Source organism: Arachis hypogaea, chromosome 19, assembly GCF_003086295.3.
Source record: "Arachis hypogaea cultivar Tifrunner chromosome 19, arahy.Tifrunner.gnm2.J5K5, whole genome shotgun sequence".
Classification (NCBI taxonomy): Eukaryota; Viridiplantae; Streptophyta; class Magnoliopsida; order Fabales; family Fabaceae; genus Arachis; species Arachis hypogaea.
In genome coordinates, this window is record NC_092054.1 from 143,496,633 (window position 1) to 143,514,089 (window position 17,457).

At 39.5% G+C, this 17,457-nt stretch overlaps 1 protein-coding gene across 1 annotated transcript; it reads left to right on the forward strand.

The window, feature by feature from the left end:
- Positions 1–9,223: 9,223 nt before the first annotated feature.
- On the forward strand, positions 9,224–10,538 carry LOC140182389 (uncharacterized mitochondrial protein AtMg00860-like). Its single transcript, XM_072228579.1, has 3 exons — positions 9,224–9,319; positions 9,712–10,196; positions 10,424–10,538. The coding sequence occupies exons 1-3, from the start codon at positions 9,224–9,226 to the stop codon at positions 10,536–10,538; spliced, it is 696 nt and encodes a 231-aa protein (XP_072084680.1).
- The last annotated feature ends 6,919 nt before the right edge of the window (positions 10,539–17,457 follow it).

Genomic DNA, 17,457 nt, shown 5'->3' on the forward strand with positions numbered 1-17,457 from the left:
TCATTGTCCAGAGCTTTGAGTTATGTTTTGTTCTTGTTCATGCTCCACTTCATTGTGTTGAGCTTTCTTTGTTAAAAAAAAACCCTCTATAGCCACCTTTTTATCAGCTCTAAAAGTTATAAAATTTGCCACTATGATGTGCTTCCTCACGTAAGATCAAGTGAAGGAGTGCATTAGATCTCAGATAATTATTTATTATCTAGCGGTTAAAAAGTGCTTTAAATCTCACGTAATTAAAAAAAGATAATGCTACGGTAAAGAATAAAATTTTGGTAAAAAAATAAAGATTGTTTTTTAGTAAAAAAAAGTTTATAAAAAATTTATGATGTATTATGCACATATTTTTTTTTTATAAATTTAATAATTTTTTTTACTTTTTATCTGATTCTACTCTTCACTAAAAATAATTTCAATTTAAAATACAGAAGTAGCCTTTGTTTTAGGTTAGCTTGGCATTCTTTGTCTTTCTTTTATTAGGCCCGCAATATAAACTGAAATCCTATAGCAGGAAGAGTTATTTTTCCGTTTTTTATTTTTAATATAATTATCAAATGGGTATAATACTAGAAAATAATGGTAGTATAATATAATACGTAGATATGATATTTTAATATGAGTTTATACAAATCGCGAATGAGAATTTCTATTCTTTCACAAATTGAGATCTACACAACGTGAAATGGAGAGCGGGGAGAGCAGAGGAGAGTCTTCGAGGGTGGCACATAGCGAGGCAGCCGACCATGCCGGCGAAAACAATAAGGGGGAGAGCAGAGGGGGGCATGCATCAGATGAAAAGGAGGGGATTAAAGGAGACAGTAACAAGACTCAAAGTTAGCGGATATCAGAGATAAAGTTGTTGGTGCCTCGGCAAGGAGAGTTTTGGAAGTTGCTGATTCTCTTTATAAGGATAAGATGGCTACAGTAGTTGATAAGCAAGGCGATTCGGAGATACCAACTATGACGTTCACTAAGGAAGCAAAAGAGATATTGGCAGAGCCCTACAAAGATGCCATCGTGATCAAAGTTCTTGGAAAAAATGTTAGCTATACGACGATCACGCACATGCTTAAAGGTGTGTGGAGAACCAATGGAGGATATGAGGTACTAGATGTTGGCTTTGGCTATTTTTTAGTCAAATTTGATCTCTTGGAGGATAGAGAAAAAGTTCTCCTTGGAGGACCGTGGATGATTACTGGTAGTTATGTTGCGGTTAAACCTTGGAGTTCTTCATTCAGACCTTGTGAAAACACTTTTGGGTTTACCATGGTTTGGATAAGAATCATAAGTTTAAACATTAACTATTATCAAAAGAGATCCATGAAAATAATTGCATTCGCATCGACTTAGCCACCAAGTCTGCAGAGAGGGGAAAGTATGCAAGAGCATGTGTGCAAATTAACTTGGGATTTCCAGTCATAAACAAAATTCAAGTTGATGGTCATATGTATGACATAGAATATGAGCACTTGAATTTAATTTGTGAAAAATGTAGATGCTTTGGGCACGTAACAAGAGAATGTGTGAAAGAGAACAACAATAGCATTGGGAAGGAAAGCACGGTGAAGGAGAAAAAATTTGCCGTCACTATTTCCAGTGGATAACAACGAGAAAACGGCAGAAGGTAGTCAAATCCCAGTAAAAAATCAAAATTCAACTTTGAATTTGGAATTAATGCTAAATCAATTCCAATTATGGAGAAGCATGGAGCAGCGGATCTTGTGCATAATAATTTGCAAGAATCACGCATGGATAGGGATACTCGTGCAAAAGAGGGTGAATGGGTTACAGTTAGTAGAAAAGGCAAGGAAAAAGTGGGTAAAGGCCCAAAAGTGGTGCCAAAAAAAGCCAATGTAGGAATATGCTCCAATTTGGTGAGTAAGAAATTTTCTTTTGGGTCTAATAACATGCATGCTGGATCCTCATCAAATGCAAAGGTGAAGTCCTTATCAAATGCAAAGGTGGGGTCTAAGGAAAAGAAGGATCCTCCATCCACGCTTGGCTCTTTGGGAACAACCCAGGTGGCTTTCAAGGATCAGAGTACTCCCCTTTTTTTTAAAGCAGGACACAAAAGGCAGTGTCCTATTTCGCTTTAAAACTCACCTACTGAAGCATTGTCAATGGATTCTCGAGTACAAAAAGAGCTTGATAAAGCTAGTGCAACAACAAACTTGGAGAACTAACCTTAATAGAAGAATGATGGTTCTGCGGTGCAAACCCAAGAGAAGACACTTAGAGACAGGAGTGGGTAGAAATGCTAGCTTTTTCCATATGCAACCATTCTTAGAAGAAAATCTAACAAGATTCATGGGTTGCTGGTCAGTGATGGGTCCTGGTCTGATGATCCGAAAGTTTTGCAAAGAGAGGTTGTTCATTTCTTCAAAAATATTTTTTGCTCTACTGAGCCTGTTGAGGTTAATTGCATGGGAGAAATTCCTATGCCATCTCTTAGCCAAGATGCTTGTGATAATTTGTTTAAACCAGTAACAATGTTGGAGGTTAAAGAAGCTCTGGATAATATGAGCTCGTTCAAAGCTCTTGGGCCGGATGGTTTTCAAGTTTTTTTCTTCAAAGAATATTGGGATGTGGTGGGTCATGAGGTGTGGTGTACTGTTCAGAAAGCATTCTTAGGGGAGACGTTAAGCCATTCTTTGTTGGAAACTTTGATTGTTCTTATCCATAAGTACGACCTTCCAACTAGATTGAAGGATTTTCAGCCAATAAGCCTTTGTAATGTAATTTATAAGCTTGTGACTAAGTGCTAGTTAATAGATTACGACCATTTTTAGATGAAATTGTTAGCCCAACTCAGGGAGGGTTTATTCATGGTAGATGAGAGCCTGATAATATTATTGTCGCCCAAGAAGTTCTTCACTTTCTTAAGCGGACAAAGTCTAGAAAAGGAGCTATGGCTTTTAAGATTGATTTAGAAAAGGCTTATGATAGAGTTGATTAGAATTTTTTTTAGCACACTCTTTAATCTTTTGGCTTTCCTTCTCTAATTATTCGGCTTGTAATGAATTGTGTTCAGGTCTCAAATCTTTCCATCCTTTGGAATGGGAATAGATTGAACAGCTTCCAACCTCGCAAAGGGCTCAGGCAAGGAGATCCAATTTCTCCTTATTTATTTTTTTGTGCACGGAGATATTGGCGTGCTTCATTTCCAAACAAGTTGACGAGGGTATTTGGGATGGTGTGGCTGTTTCTAGAGGGGGACCTAGAGTTTCTCACTTGATGTTTGCAGATGACCTCCTCCTTTTTTGTAAAGCGAAGAAAAATCAAGTTCAGAATGTTGTGCACACCTTGGAGTTGTTCTGCAAAGCTTCAGGTATGAAGGTTAACATTGAAAAATCTAAAGCTATTTGTTCTAGAAATATCTCTAATAGAAGGAAGAAAATGTTGTCTGGTGTTTCTCATATTCCTTTTACTAGTGACCTAGGCAAATACTTGGGGGTGAACCTTAATCATCCTCGAGCTGCTAGGTCTATTTTTTCGGAATCTTTAGTGAAGATTGAGAATAGGCTGGCTAGTTGGAAAGGTCGGCTCCTTAACAGAGCAGGCAGGATTTGCTTAATTAAATTTGTTGCTTCTTCTCTTCCTATTTATCAGATGCAAGTGACTCTTTTTCCTACTTCAGTTTTTCAAAAGATTAATTCTGTACTTAGACAATTCTTGTGGAAGGAAAAAGTGGGGGAGCGTTGCTTAAATTTGGTCAAGTGGAGCAAAGTTGTCACTCCAAGAAAATATAGAAGCTTGGGAATTAGAGATACCCAATGTGTAAATTTTGCTTTATTAGGAAAGCTTGTTTGGCAATTACTGCATAATAAAGATAAGCTTTGGGTAAGAATTATGTTGGCAAAATATTTACCTGGGAGTTCTTGCTTTTCACCCAATTTTTCTAATATGTTTCAAGCACTTGGCGAGTGATTTATAAGACAATAGAAAAGCTTCGTGATGGTTTTGATTGGTGTACAGGCAGGATGTCTCAATCCTTTTGGTATCATGCTTGGCGACCATGTGGAACGCTAGCTCCTTTGGTTCCTTTTGTGCACATTTTTTATTTTCACTTGAAGCTAGAAGATGTCTGGCGCCATGGACATTGGCGATGGGATATTCTTTGCACAATGATTCCGGAAGAAGTTAAACTTGATTTGATGCTCTTTGATCCTATCAAGCAGGCAGGAGATAAAACAGGTTGGTTTTGGACAAACTCAAATACACTCACCTACTCGACTAAAAGTGGGTATGAATGGCTATTGAAGAAGAAAGTTGGCTGGAATGATAATGAAAATTGGCTTTAGCTTTGGCGCTTGAGAATACCAGAGAAGATAAAGTGTCTGCTCTGGCTTTGCCTCAACAACGGAGTTTCCACAGCTAGTTACCGGTTTCAAAGAGGTCTTGCTACTTCTGATTTTTGTCAGAGATGTTATCTTGCTCTAGAGAATATTAACCATTGCTTTAGGACTTGCCAAAAAGCTCGTCAGATTTGGATTAGCTTAAACTTGGGAATGACCGCTGAGGACTCTAGTTTGGATTTTGTGTCTTGGATTCGTTCCAACCTCAACAAAAATGAGTTTCTCTTTGTAGCGGCCTTTTGGTGGATTTGGAGGGATAGGAACAATGACATCTTCCATCAAGATGATCCATGGAGTAAGGAGAAAATTGTTCACTTAGTTAAACATACTGCTCGAGATTTCTCTAATGTTGTTACCACCCAAAAACATATTATTCCTTCTTCTTTGCAATATAACTGGGAACCACCTCCAATGAATGTCTATAAAGTGAACTACGATGCAAGTATTTTTTGAAAATGAGCAATTATCTAGCTTTGGATGTATTATTAGAGACAGCATGGAAATTTGGATAAAAGGTTGTTTTGCCAGTATACCTCTTTCTAGTATTCTCTGTTGTGAGCTTCATGCTATTTGGAGAGGGCTTGTTATGGCTTGGGATTGCGAGTGCAAAGAGGTCATATGTAAAACTGATAATCTTGATGCGTTTTTTTTTTGTTTTGCGAGCCACAACCAGCATGATTAGGAATGACTCTGATATGCTTGACAAAATCAAAGAGATGCTCCAACGCAATTAGACAGATACTTTAGTGCTCATCCAGCGCTCAGCAAACAGAGTGGCTGATTTAATGGCTAAGACTGCTGCTTTAAACAAGCAGGTGTACCTAGAGTGGTTACTGCTGTAAATCCTGTTAAATTAGTAAATAATTAGTTGATAAATTAATTTTTAATAAAGAAGGTTAGAAATATGAATATTATATTAAATTAGAATAGATCTCATCGAAACAAGAATTTTGACACCGATTTCGAAGAAATCGGCCCAAGATTTGACCAAACAGGCTGAACCAGTAGAATCGGGCTCAAACCGGGCCTGTGGGCCCAACCGGTTCAGCAATTAAATGAACCCAAGCCCCCTTCTTTTCTTCATTTTTCATATGGATCAATGTGAAAGCCTCTAGAGAAGAGAAAGACGCCGAAACCCTTACGGCAATCTTCAGCTCGCCGTAACTTCTCCATCCGAATTCCGATCGCCGCACCGTTTGCGGCCACCGATCACCACATCAAGCTCTATATTTCTACCGAAATAATTTTATTGGTAAGTCATTAATCACTCCTGGCCACTTCTTTTCCCCAATTTTTCGAAAAATAGGAAGGGATGTTGAATTTCTTTTATTTCTAATGTTTTAGGATCCAATTAGCTTGAGAAAAATGTTCACTCTTACTTATGTGAAGCTTGGGTAAGGTAAGGATACCATAATTCTATTCTAATTTCATTGAATTTGAGCTTTGAGTATTAAATTGGGTATATATGTGTTATGAATGTGTATTAGGTTGTGAATAAATAATTGGAGCTTGAAATTGTGAATATTAGAACTTGGAGGAAGCTGAGCTTAGAGTGTACTGAATTTTGAAGGGCTGTATTTGTTTTAAATAAGTTGCTTTGGTCACTACGTGCGAATTGGCCAAGGTATGGTTTAGGTTTCTCGCATTTAATATATAATATTCTGTGAAAACTTAGGCTAGATGACCGTAGGGTAAGTTGGAACGTATGGAAAAAAATGTGATGCTTAGTGTTCTTAATATTTTGGATGAGAATTGGTTGTATAATTGTGATTGTTGTTGTATGAGTAGTAGTGTGATTAATGTTGAGTAAATGATGACATAATTGTGTGCATAGTGTTTAAAAGCATGGTGAAGATTGTGAGTTGTGAAATTGTGCTATATGATTGAATCTTGGATGATGAATTAGAGAAGGATCTTGTTGTTGGGTTGTTGTAGGTGTTAGCATTGATTTTTAGGTATGTATGGTTGTTATGGGAATGAAAAGAATAATGGAATAGAGGTTTTATGAGTTTGAAAAAAATTGATTTTTGGCCAAACTTCGGCGAGGCATAACTTGGCTTTCGGACCCTCAATTTGCTTCCAACTTATTTTGGAATGAAAATTGGGTTCGTGATGTTTATGCCATTTGAGAAACGGGTGAAAAATATTTTAAATCGAAGACGTTATGGGTGTTGGAAGATTATATGCCAAAACTGTATTTTTGCTACCATTCTGTAGCTTTTGCTACTGATTTTGTATTTTTTTAAAAGACGTACGTCCACACATACGCGTGGCCCACGCGCACGGGTGGCATGGGTTTCGGCGATGCATACGCGACTGGTCCTATGCGTACGTGAAAGGAGCCAACAAGCATGTCCGTGTGTACGCGTGACCCACGCGCACGCGTGACATGAAGTTTGCACCTACGCGTACACGTGACAAGGGGACGCATGCGCGAGCTGCAGTTTTATATTTCCACGCGTACGCGTGAGCCACGCGTATGCGTGGCTTTTGTTCCAGCAAACATGGATTTTGAAGTTTTAAACCCTATTTCAAACTTCTAAACCTCTATTATCATTCCTTAGTCATAAATAATAGTATTAGACTTGATATTTAGATGAAGTTAGGAAATAGGGATAACTTGAAGATGAAGTAAAGCTAAAAAGGAAAGTGATGAATTGATTATGAAGTGTTACGGATGATTATATATGATACTTGGCTTGATAATCAAATGAATGATCATGTATGATACTTGGCTTGAATGATTAAATGATTTGAGATACGATATTCCTTGGATAAAGTACCGTGGCTTGCCACCACGTGTACCAGGTTGAAAGCTCGATACTTTGTTGATCCTACGATGTAAGGGTGACCGGGCACTTATAAATTCCCGGGAATGTTAACCCCCATTGAGCAATATTATTTATTTGAGAAAAAGCTATGCATAGACACTTGGGGATGCACGTCAAGGGACAGTCTAAGGTTTTTGGACTTGTCGGATTGGCTGGATAACCGACAGATGAGCCTCATCAGCCATAGGACAGGCATGCATCATAAGCATACTACTTGAATTACTTGTTTGTGCATTAACTGGGTGTGCCTAAGTGTACTTGCCAAGCTATATGTATATTTATTACCTGTAGTATTTGTAACCTTCTTGTGCTTGCCTTTATCTGTTTATTTGTCTGTGAAATGCTGACGGAGATGGGGGTATGGAGGAATAGCAGAATGGGACTTAGATTTAAGATTAAGTTAAGTTAAGCATTGGATACTCTTAGAGAACCACCCTTTATGGCTTCTGTTTAGTACTTTAAGCTCTATAATATGAGTGTCGGCGTTCTAGGATTGCCTTTGGCATTCCCAGGACCTTATATCTTATGTGTGTAGCACATTTACCATACTGAGAACCTCTGGTTCTCACCCCATACTAAATGGTTACTGGTTATTTTGTTGAATAGTGATGTGTATATATATATGTACTTGACTTTCTCTCTGCATAACTTGTTCTTTTTTATCCTCTTAGAGGTTTATGGAGAGACAGGATTTTGTTTATGTACATTTGGGTTTGGAGATATATGTGTGTGTGTGTGTGTGTGTGTGTGTGTGTGTGTGTGTGTGTGTGTGTGTGTGTGTGTGTATGTGTGTGTGTAAATATTTCTCCAGCCAACTTTGACTGTGCGGGCTGAGTTAGAAGCTTGTTATTTTGTATCTTTGGCTCTCTATTCCTACTTTTATCATCTTATGTTTGATAGTTATAGTTTTCTTACGCAAGTTATTCCGTTTTTGAAGCGTTGCGCTTTTTGTTTTACAATTTTGTTTTACCCATTTTTAAAGGCTCCTAGTTTATTATATTCTTCCTGCTATTATATATATGTATTTTAATTTTAGAAGTCGTAGCACCTCGCCACCTCTGTTTTACATCCTAGGTGTATAGCTCTGTGTGGTAGGGTGTTACATTATGGTATCAGAGCAGTTCGTTCGTATAGAGTATGAGAGATGGACTGACTATGCTTCTGTGCATACTCTGTGTGTGACTATGTACTACCTAGGATATCCGACTGGTATGTGTAGCATACATGTTCGTGAGCATGCATTTGGGACTTTAAAGCATTAAACTTGAGATATTGAGACTGATCACCTTAATATCAATTGTTTGGTGTGAATAGGGACCAAATATCGTCTCGCGGATCCAAGCGAGGTGCCCAGAGGGAAATCTTAGGACCAAACCGATGCAAGGACCTCGAGATGGAAGCTCGGGTGTTGGTACAAGCAATGTAAGACAATACTACAGGTCTATGACCTTTACTGATTTCCTCAAGAATGGTCCACCTCAGTTTAATGGGAATGTCAATGCGTTGGAGGCTGATCGGTGGTTTCGAGACGTGGAGAGATTTTTGTATACTCAGCATGTTCCTGAAGTACAATCAGTGGAAATAGTGACCTACATGTTGGAGGGAGATTCTCAGAAATGGTGGCAGGAGTTATGTCATACCTTGCAGATAGAGTTAACAGATGTTCCTTGGAATAGATTCAAGATGGAATTTTACAAAAAATATTTCTTGCATGCACTTCGCACTGCAAAAGAGTTGGAGTTAATGCAGCTGAAGCAAAAGAATATGTCTGTTGCTGATATACCCGTGAATTCGACAACCTGTGCCGTCTCTCAAGAGTTTGTCAAGGAAATCCAGCCGACTATGAGGAGTGGAAGTGTGCTCAGTATGAGAAAGGACTTAGGAGAGACATATTTAACTACGTGTATCCGCAAAGGTTAACGAATTTCACTGAATTGGTTAAGAAGAGTCAAATCGCAGAAAATTACTCCATGAAGTGGGCGATGCTACAGGAAGGCTATGGAGAGACTGCTCCAGACGAGCCGCATAGGGCCGGGTTAGATGAATGCTACAAGTGCAGGAAGCCGAGGCATATGGCTCGAGACTGTCTACACAGGAAACGCCGGGATCCAGCCGAATCCGATTCTCAGACCCGAGGTAACCATAAACTAGCAGTTGAATTTTGAACTTCCTTGCATATCACTAATATGTGATATTCATTCGTAATATATGACGCACGTTGATGATTGTAAAGCCCAAGTCAATGATTTGCTGAAGGCTATTAGTTGTTAAGACGGAGTGATGTTTAGTTAACTTAGAAGGGTGGATCAGTTTGGAGTAATGTTAGGTTTAAAATAGATAAGGATTAGAGATAAAGATATTCCAAAAACTGTTTTCAGGACACGTTATGGTCATTATGAGTATACGGTGATGTCTTTTGGGTTAACCAATGCTCCGGCAGTATTCATGAATTATATGAATAAGATTTTTCGGCTGTACCTGGACAAGTTTGTTATTGTCTTTATTGATAATATCTTGTTTACTCTAAGACTGAGGAGGAGCATGCTGAACACTTGCGAACTGTGCTGCAAATCTTAAAGGACAGGAAGTTATATACCAAGTTATCTAAATGCGAGTTCTGGGAGAGTGAGGTGAAGTTTCTTAGTCATGTAGTGAGTAAGCAGGGAATAGCTAGGGATCCTGCTAAGGTAGAAGTAGTAATGAATTGGGGGCGACCAATTTCAGTGACAGAGATCATGAGTTTCCTAGGTTTGGCAAGATATTATCGAAGATTTATTAAGGAATTTTCACAGCTCGCCTTACTTTTAACTAAACTGATTAGGAAGGATATGCCTTTTGTCTGGACTTCAGAGTGTGAAGAGAGTTTTCAAGTATTGAAGCAAAGGTTGACTACTGCACCCGTGTTAATATTGCCTGAGCCAAGTGAACTATTTGAAATATACTGTGATGCATTATTAAAGGGTTTGGGGTACGTTCTGATGCAGCATTGGAATGTTGTAGCATACGCCTCACGGCAATTAAGGCCGCATGAGATGAACTACCCAAATCATGATTTAGAACTTGGTGCTATTGTGTTTGCTCTGAAAATCTAGAGACATTATCTCTATGGCATTAAGTTTCATGTATTCTAAGATCATAAGAGTTTAAAGTATCTCTTTAGGCAGAAAGAGTTGAATATGCGTCAGAAGAGGTGAATGGAGCTTCTGAAGGATTATGATTTTGAATTGAATTACCATCCAGGAAAAGCGAACGTTGTGGCGAATGCCCTGAGTCGGAAGTCTTTGTATGCAGCTTAGATGATGCTATGGGAAGAAGAGTTATTAAAGGAATTTCAAGGTTTGAACCTGGAACTTAGGAAAGAATATGGAATTCTGTGTTTAAGTCAGTTGCAAATTTCAAGTGGTTTTAAATCAAAACTTCTGAAAGCTCATCAAGATGGTGAAGCATTACGTAAGGTATTGCCAGTAATTGAATAGGAAAATCAGTGGAGAGTGTCAGACGATCAGGATGGTTTGTGGAAGTTTAAGAACCAGATTGTTGTGCCAGATGTCGAAGACCTGCGACAAAGTATTTTGAAGGAAGCTCATAAGAGCGGGTTTTCAATTCATCCAGGAAGCACCAAAATGTACCAAGATCAGAAAGTGATGTTTTGGTGGCCAGGAATGAAGAATGATGTGGCATTGCATGTATCTAAATGTTTAACGTGTTAAAAGGTTAAGATTGAGCATCAGAGACCATTAGGAACCCTTCAGCCTTTAGAGATTCCACAATGGAAATGGGAGAGTGATGAGCGGATATTTTATACGCTTTTTGGGGATAATTTCATATAGTTTTGAGTATGTTTTAGTTAGTTTTTAGTCTATTTTTATTAGTTTTTAGGAAAAATTCATATTTCTGGACTTTACTATGAGTTGTGTGTTTTTCTGTAATTTCAGGTATTTTTCTGGCTGAAATTGAAGGAGCTGAGCAAAAATCTGATTCAGGCTGAAAAAGGACTGTTGATGCTGTTGGATTCTGACTTCCCTGCACTCAAAGTGGATTTTCTGGAGCTACAGAACTCGAAATTGCATGCTTCCAATTGCGTTGGAAAGTAGACATCCAGGGCTTTCCAGAAATATATAATAGTCCATACTTTGCACAAGTATAGATGACGTAAACTGGCGTTCAACGCCAGTTCTCTGCCCAATTCTGGCGTCCAGCGCCAGAAAAGGATCAAAAGCTGGAGTTGAACGCCCAAACTGGCATAAAAACTGGCGTTCAACTCCACAAATGGCCTCTGCACGTGAATTGCTTAAGTCTCAGCCCAGCACACACCAAGTGGGCCCCAGAAGTGGATCTCTGCATCATCCATCATAGTCTACTCATATTTTGTAACCCTAGGCTACTAGTTTAGTATTTAAACAACTTTTAGAGACTTATTTTGTAATTCATGACATTTTAGATCTGAATTTTGTATTCTCTGACGGCATGAGTCTCTAAACTCCATTGTTGGGGGTGAGGAGCTCTGCTGTGTCTCGATGAATTAATGCAAGTATTTCTGTTTTCCATTCAAACACGCTTGTTCCTATCTAAGATGTTCATTCGCGCTTAACTGTGATGGAGGTGATGATCTGTGACACTCATCACCTTCCTCAAACCATGAACGTGTGCCTGACAACCACCTCCATTCTATATACGATTGAATGAGTATCTCTTAGATTCCTTAATCAGAATTTCCGTGGTATAAGCTAGAACTGATGGCGGCATTCATGAGAATCCGGAAAGTCTAAACCTTGTCTGTGGTATTCCGAGTAGGATTCAAGGATTGAATGACTGTGACGAGCTTCAAACTCCTGAAGGCTGGGCGTTAGTGACAGACGCAAAAGGATAGTAAATCCTATTCCAATCGGATCGAGAACCAACCGGTGATTAGCCGTGCTGTGACAGAGCGCGTGAGCGTAGTTTTCACTGGAAGGATGGAAGGTAGCCATTGACAACGGTGATCAACCAACACACAGCTTGCCATAGGAGGCCGTGCGTGCGTGAACAAGAAGACAGAGGAAAGCAGAGATTCAGAAGACAAAGCATCTCCAAAACTCCAACATGTTCTTTATTACTACACAACAAGTAACCTTTAATTTATGCTCTCTTGTTTATTTGCAAATCAACTGATAAACATAATTGACTTCCTGACTAAGATTTACAAGATAACCATAGATTGCTTCAAACCAACAATCTCCGTGGGATTCGACCCTTACTCACGTAAGGTATTACTTGGACGACCCAGTGCACTTGCTGGTCAGCGGTACGAGTTGTGAAAAGTGTGAATCACAATTTCGTGCACCAAGTTTTTGGCGCCGTTGCCGGGGATTGTTCGTGTTTGAACAACTGACGGATTATTTTGTTGCTTAGATTAGGAAAATTTTTCTTTTTGGTTTAGAGTCTCTTATTATTGTTCTTGGTTAAAAATATCCTTCTTTAAAACAAGTGTTACATTTACTGCCTAGTTGGCTAGAGCATTAGTCCTAGCCCGTGGCAGTTGGGTACACTCTTTTTAAAAATCTTTTTCATAAATAATATTTTCTCTATTAAATCCTGTGCCAAACTTTAAGTTTGGTGTTTTCTTGTTGATTTTCCTTAAAATCTTCGAAAAATTATTCTGGTTTTCTAAAAATTTTAAGTTTGGTGTTCTTCCTTTGTGTTTTTGTGTCTTGATCTTAAAATTTTTAAGTTTGGTGTTCCTTGGTGTTTTTCCTCCAAAATTTTCGAAAATAAGGAACCCCAGATCTAAAAATTTTAAATCCTGCGTTATCTTATTGTATTTCTCTCTCCTTCAAAAATTCAGATTTTTATTTCAAAATTTAAAACCTTTTTCAAAAATCATCATATCTTTTTCAAAATCTCCTAACTACTTTCTCTCTCCTCACTTTTTCGAAAATCTTTTACTCATTTTTATTTATTTTATTTTGATTTATTTTATTTTCGAAATAAATTAATAAATAAATAAATAAAAATATTTTTTCTATTTTACATCATCTCCCTTTCTCCATCATGGATCTAAGCGGAAATGAACAGTCCAGGAGGACTCTGGGGTCATATTCTAACCCCTCTACTGCTTCATATGGGAGTAGCATCTGCATACCCTCCATTGGAGTCAGTAGCTTTGAGTTGAATCCTCAGCTCATTATCATGGTGCAGCAAAGCTGCCAGTATTCTGGTCTTCCACAGGAAGAACCTACAGAGTTTCTGGCACAATTTTTACAAATTGCTGACACAGTACATGATAAGGAAATAGATCAGGATGTCTACAGACTATTACTGTTTCCATTTGCTGTAAAAGATCAAGCTAAGAGGTGGTTAAATAACCAACCTAAGGCCAGCATAAGAACATGGAAACAGCTGACAAAAAAATTTCTGAATCAGTATTTTCCTCCAAAAAGGATGACACAGCTAAGGCTGGACATCCAAGGCTTTAAACAAGGAGATAATGAATCTCTTTATGATGCCTGGGAGAGATACAGAGATATGCTACGAAAATGCCCCTCTGAAATGTTTTCAGAGTGGGTTCAGTTAGACATCTTCTACTATGGGCTTGCAGAAGGAGCTCAGATGTCTCTAGATTACTCAGCTGGTGGATCTATCCATATGAGAAAGACAATTGAAGAGGCTCAAGAGCTCATTGATACAGTTGCCAGGAATCAGCATCTGTACCTAAGCAGCAACCCTTCCATGAATGAAGAGGTTAAAACAGTAACTGCTGAATTCAGTACTGTAAAACAAGCTGCTGAATTCAATCAGCAATTGGATTTTCTAACAAAGTAGCTAGCTGAATTCAAGGACAGGCTACAAGAGACAAGGATAGCTAATATACATATGGACGAACAATTTAAGCAAACAAAGCAGCAGCTATCAAGGCAAATAGCAGAAGAATGCCAAGCAGTTCAATTAAGAAGTGGAAAAACATTAAATACCTCACCTCAAGGCATCAAAAAGTCAAGAAATGAGCAACCCACCAAAGATTCACCTGAGGACAGTAAGAGCCCAGGGAAAAATAATTCTGGCGCTAAAACGCCAGAGAATTGGTGGAAGGCTGGCGCTGAACGCCCAGACCATGCCCAAAACTGGCGTTCAACGCCAGAAACAAGGCAGGATTGGCGTTCAACGCTAGAAATGGGCAAGAATCTGGCGTTGAACGCCCAAATAGGCAGAATCCAGCGTTGAATGCCCAAAATGGGCACAGTTCTGGCATTCAGACACCAAAAGTAGACAAGGAGCTGGCGTCCAGTTTCACTCTAGCTTCTGACTCTGGCACTCAATTGCCAGTGAGGGATCAGACACACACAAGTGCTGATAACAACCCCTCTAAAAAGGCTTATTTAACTACTAAGGTTGAGGAATATAAAGCCAATATACCTTATCCTCAAAAACTCTGGAAAGAGGAGCAGGATAAGCAATTTGCTCGCTTTGCAGATTATCTAAGGACTCTTGAAATAAAGATTCCATTTGCAGAGGCACTTGAGCAAATACCTTCTTATGCCAAGTTCATGAAAGAGATCTTGAGTCATAAAAAGGAGTGGAGAGAAACAGAAAGAGTTCTCCTCACTGAAGAATGCAGTGCAGTCATCCTGAAAAGCTTTCCTGAAAAGCTTAAAGACCCTGGGAGTTTTCTGATACCATGCATATTAGAAGATGATTGCACCAAGACAGCTTTATGCGATCTTGGGGCAAGCATCAACCTAATACCTGCATCCACTATCAGAAAGCTTGGTTTAACTGAAGAAGTTAAACCAACCCGGATATGTCTCTAACTTGCTGATGGTTCCACTAAATACCCATCAGGCGTGATTGAAGACATGATTGTCAGGGTTGGGCCATTCGCCTTTCCCACTGACTTTGTTGTGCTGGAAATGGAGGAGCACAAGAGTGCTACTCTCATTCTAGGAAGACCCTTCCTAGCAACTGGACGATCCCTTATTGACGTCCAACAGGGGGAAATAACCCTGAGAGTCAATGATGATGAGTTCAAGTTGAACGCTGTCAAAGCCATGCAGCATCCAGACACATCAACAGACTGCATGAAAGTTGATCTTATTGACTCCTTGGTAGAAGAGATCAACATGGCTGAGAGTCTCGAATCAGAGTTGGAAGACATCTTTAAAGATGTTCAGCCTGATTTGGAGGATTCAGAGGACATGAAAGAGCCTCTGAAGTTCCTTCTAAAAGAGGAAAAACCTCCTAAACCCGAGCTCAAGCCATTACCACCATCCTTGAAATATGCATTTCTAGGAGAAGGTGATACTTTTCCAGTGATCATAAGCTCTGCTCTAAGTTCACAGGAAGAGGAAGCACTTATTCAAGTGCTAAGGACACACAAGACAGCTCTTGGGTGGTCCATAGGTGACCTTAAGGGCATAAGCCCAGCTAGATGCATGCACAAAATCCTATTGGAGGATAATGCCAAACCAGTGGTTCAACACAGAGGCGGCTAAATCCAGCCATGAAGGAAGTGGTGCAGAAAGAGGTCACCAAATTACTAGAGGCTGGGATTATTTATCCCATTTCTGATAGCCCCTGGATGAGCCCTGTTCAAGTCGTCCCAAAAAAGGGAGGCATGACAGTGATTCATAATGAAAAAAATGAACTGGTTCCCACAAGAACAGTTACAGGGTGGCGCATGTGTATTGACTACAGAAGGCTCAATACAACCACCAGAAAGGATCATTTTCCTTTACCATTCATAGACCAGATGCTAGAAAGACTAGCAGGTCATGATTATTACTGCTTTTTGGATGGCTATTCAGGCTATAACCAGATTGCAGTGGATCCCCAAGATCAAGAGAAAACAGCATTCACATGTCCATCTGGAGTGTTTGCTTATAGAAGGATGCCCTTTGGGCTATGTAATGCACCTGCAACCTTCCAGAGATGCATGCTCTCTATTTTCTCTGACATGGTGGAAAAATTTCTGGAAGTCTTCATGGATGACTTCTCAGTATATGGAGACTCATTCAGCTCCTGTCTTGATCACCTGAAACTTGTTCTGAAAAGATGCCAAGAAACCAACCTAGTTTTAAACTGGGAAAAGTGTCACTTCATGGTGACTGAAGGAATTGTTCTTGGGCATAAAATCTCAAACAAGGGAATAGAGGTGGATCAAGCAAAAATAGAGGTAATTGAAAAATTACCACCACCTGCCAATGTTAAGGCAATCAGAAGCTTTCTGGGGCACGCAGGATTCTATAGGAGGTTTATAAAGGATTTTTCAAAAATCGCAAAACCTCTAAGCAATCTGCTAGCTGCTGACACGCCATTTGTGTTTGACACAAAGTGCCTGCAGGCGTTTGAAACGCTGAAAGCTAAGCTGGTCACAGCACCAGTCATTTCTGCACCAGACTGGACATTACCATTTGAGCTAATGTGTGATGCCAGTGATCATGCCATTGGTGCAGTATTGGGACAGAGGCATGACAAGCTTCTGCATGTCATTTATTACGCCAGTCGCGTTCTAAATGATGCCCAGAAAAATTACACAACCACAGAAAAAGAATTACTTGCAGTGGTTTACGCCATTGACAAGTTCAGATCATACTTAGTAGGATCAAAAGTGATTGTGTATACTGATCATGCTGCTCTTAAATATCTACTCACAAAGCAGGATTCAAAACCCAGGCTCATCAGATGGGTATTGCTTCTGCAAGAGTTTGATATAGAAATAAGAGACAGAAAAGGGACAGAGAACCAAGTGGCTGATCATCTGTCCCGGATAGAGCCAGTGGAAGGGACGTCCCTCCCTTCTCTTGAGATCTCTGAGACGTTTCCTGATGAGCATTTATTCGCCATTCAGGAAGCACCATGGTTTGCCGATATTGCAAACTATAAAGCTGTAAGGTTCATACCCAAGGAGTACAACAGGATACAAAAGAAGAAATTAATTACTGATGCAAAATACTACTTGTGGGATGAACCTTATCTCTTTAAGAGATGTGCAGACGGAATTATCCGTAGGTGTGTGCCTAGAGAAGAAGCACAGAGGATCCTGTGGCATTGCCACGGATCTCAATATGGAGGCCATTTCGGAGGTGAGCGAACAGCCACCAAGGTCCTCCAATGTGGCTTCTATTGGCCTACACTCTATAAAGATTCCCGAGAGTTTGTACGTAATTGTGACAGTTGCCAAAGAGCTGGTAACCTGCCTCATGGTTACGCCATGCCTCAACAAGGAATCTTGGAAATTGAGTTGTTTAACGTATGGGGAATTGACTTCATGGGACCTTTCCCACCATCATACTCAAACA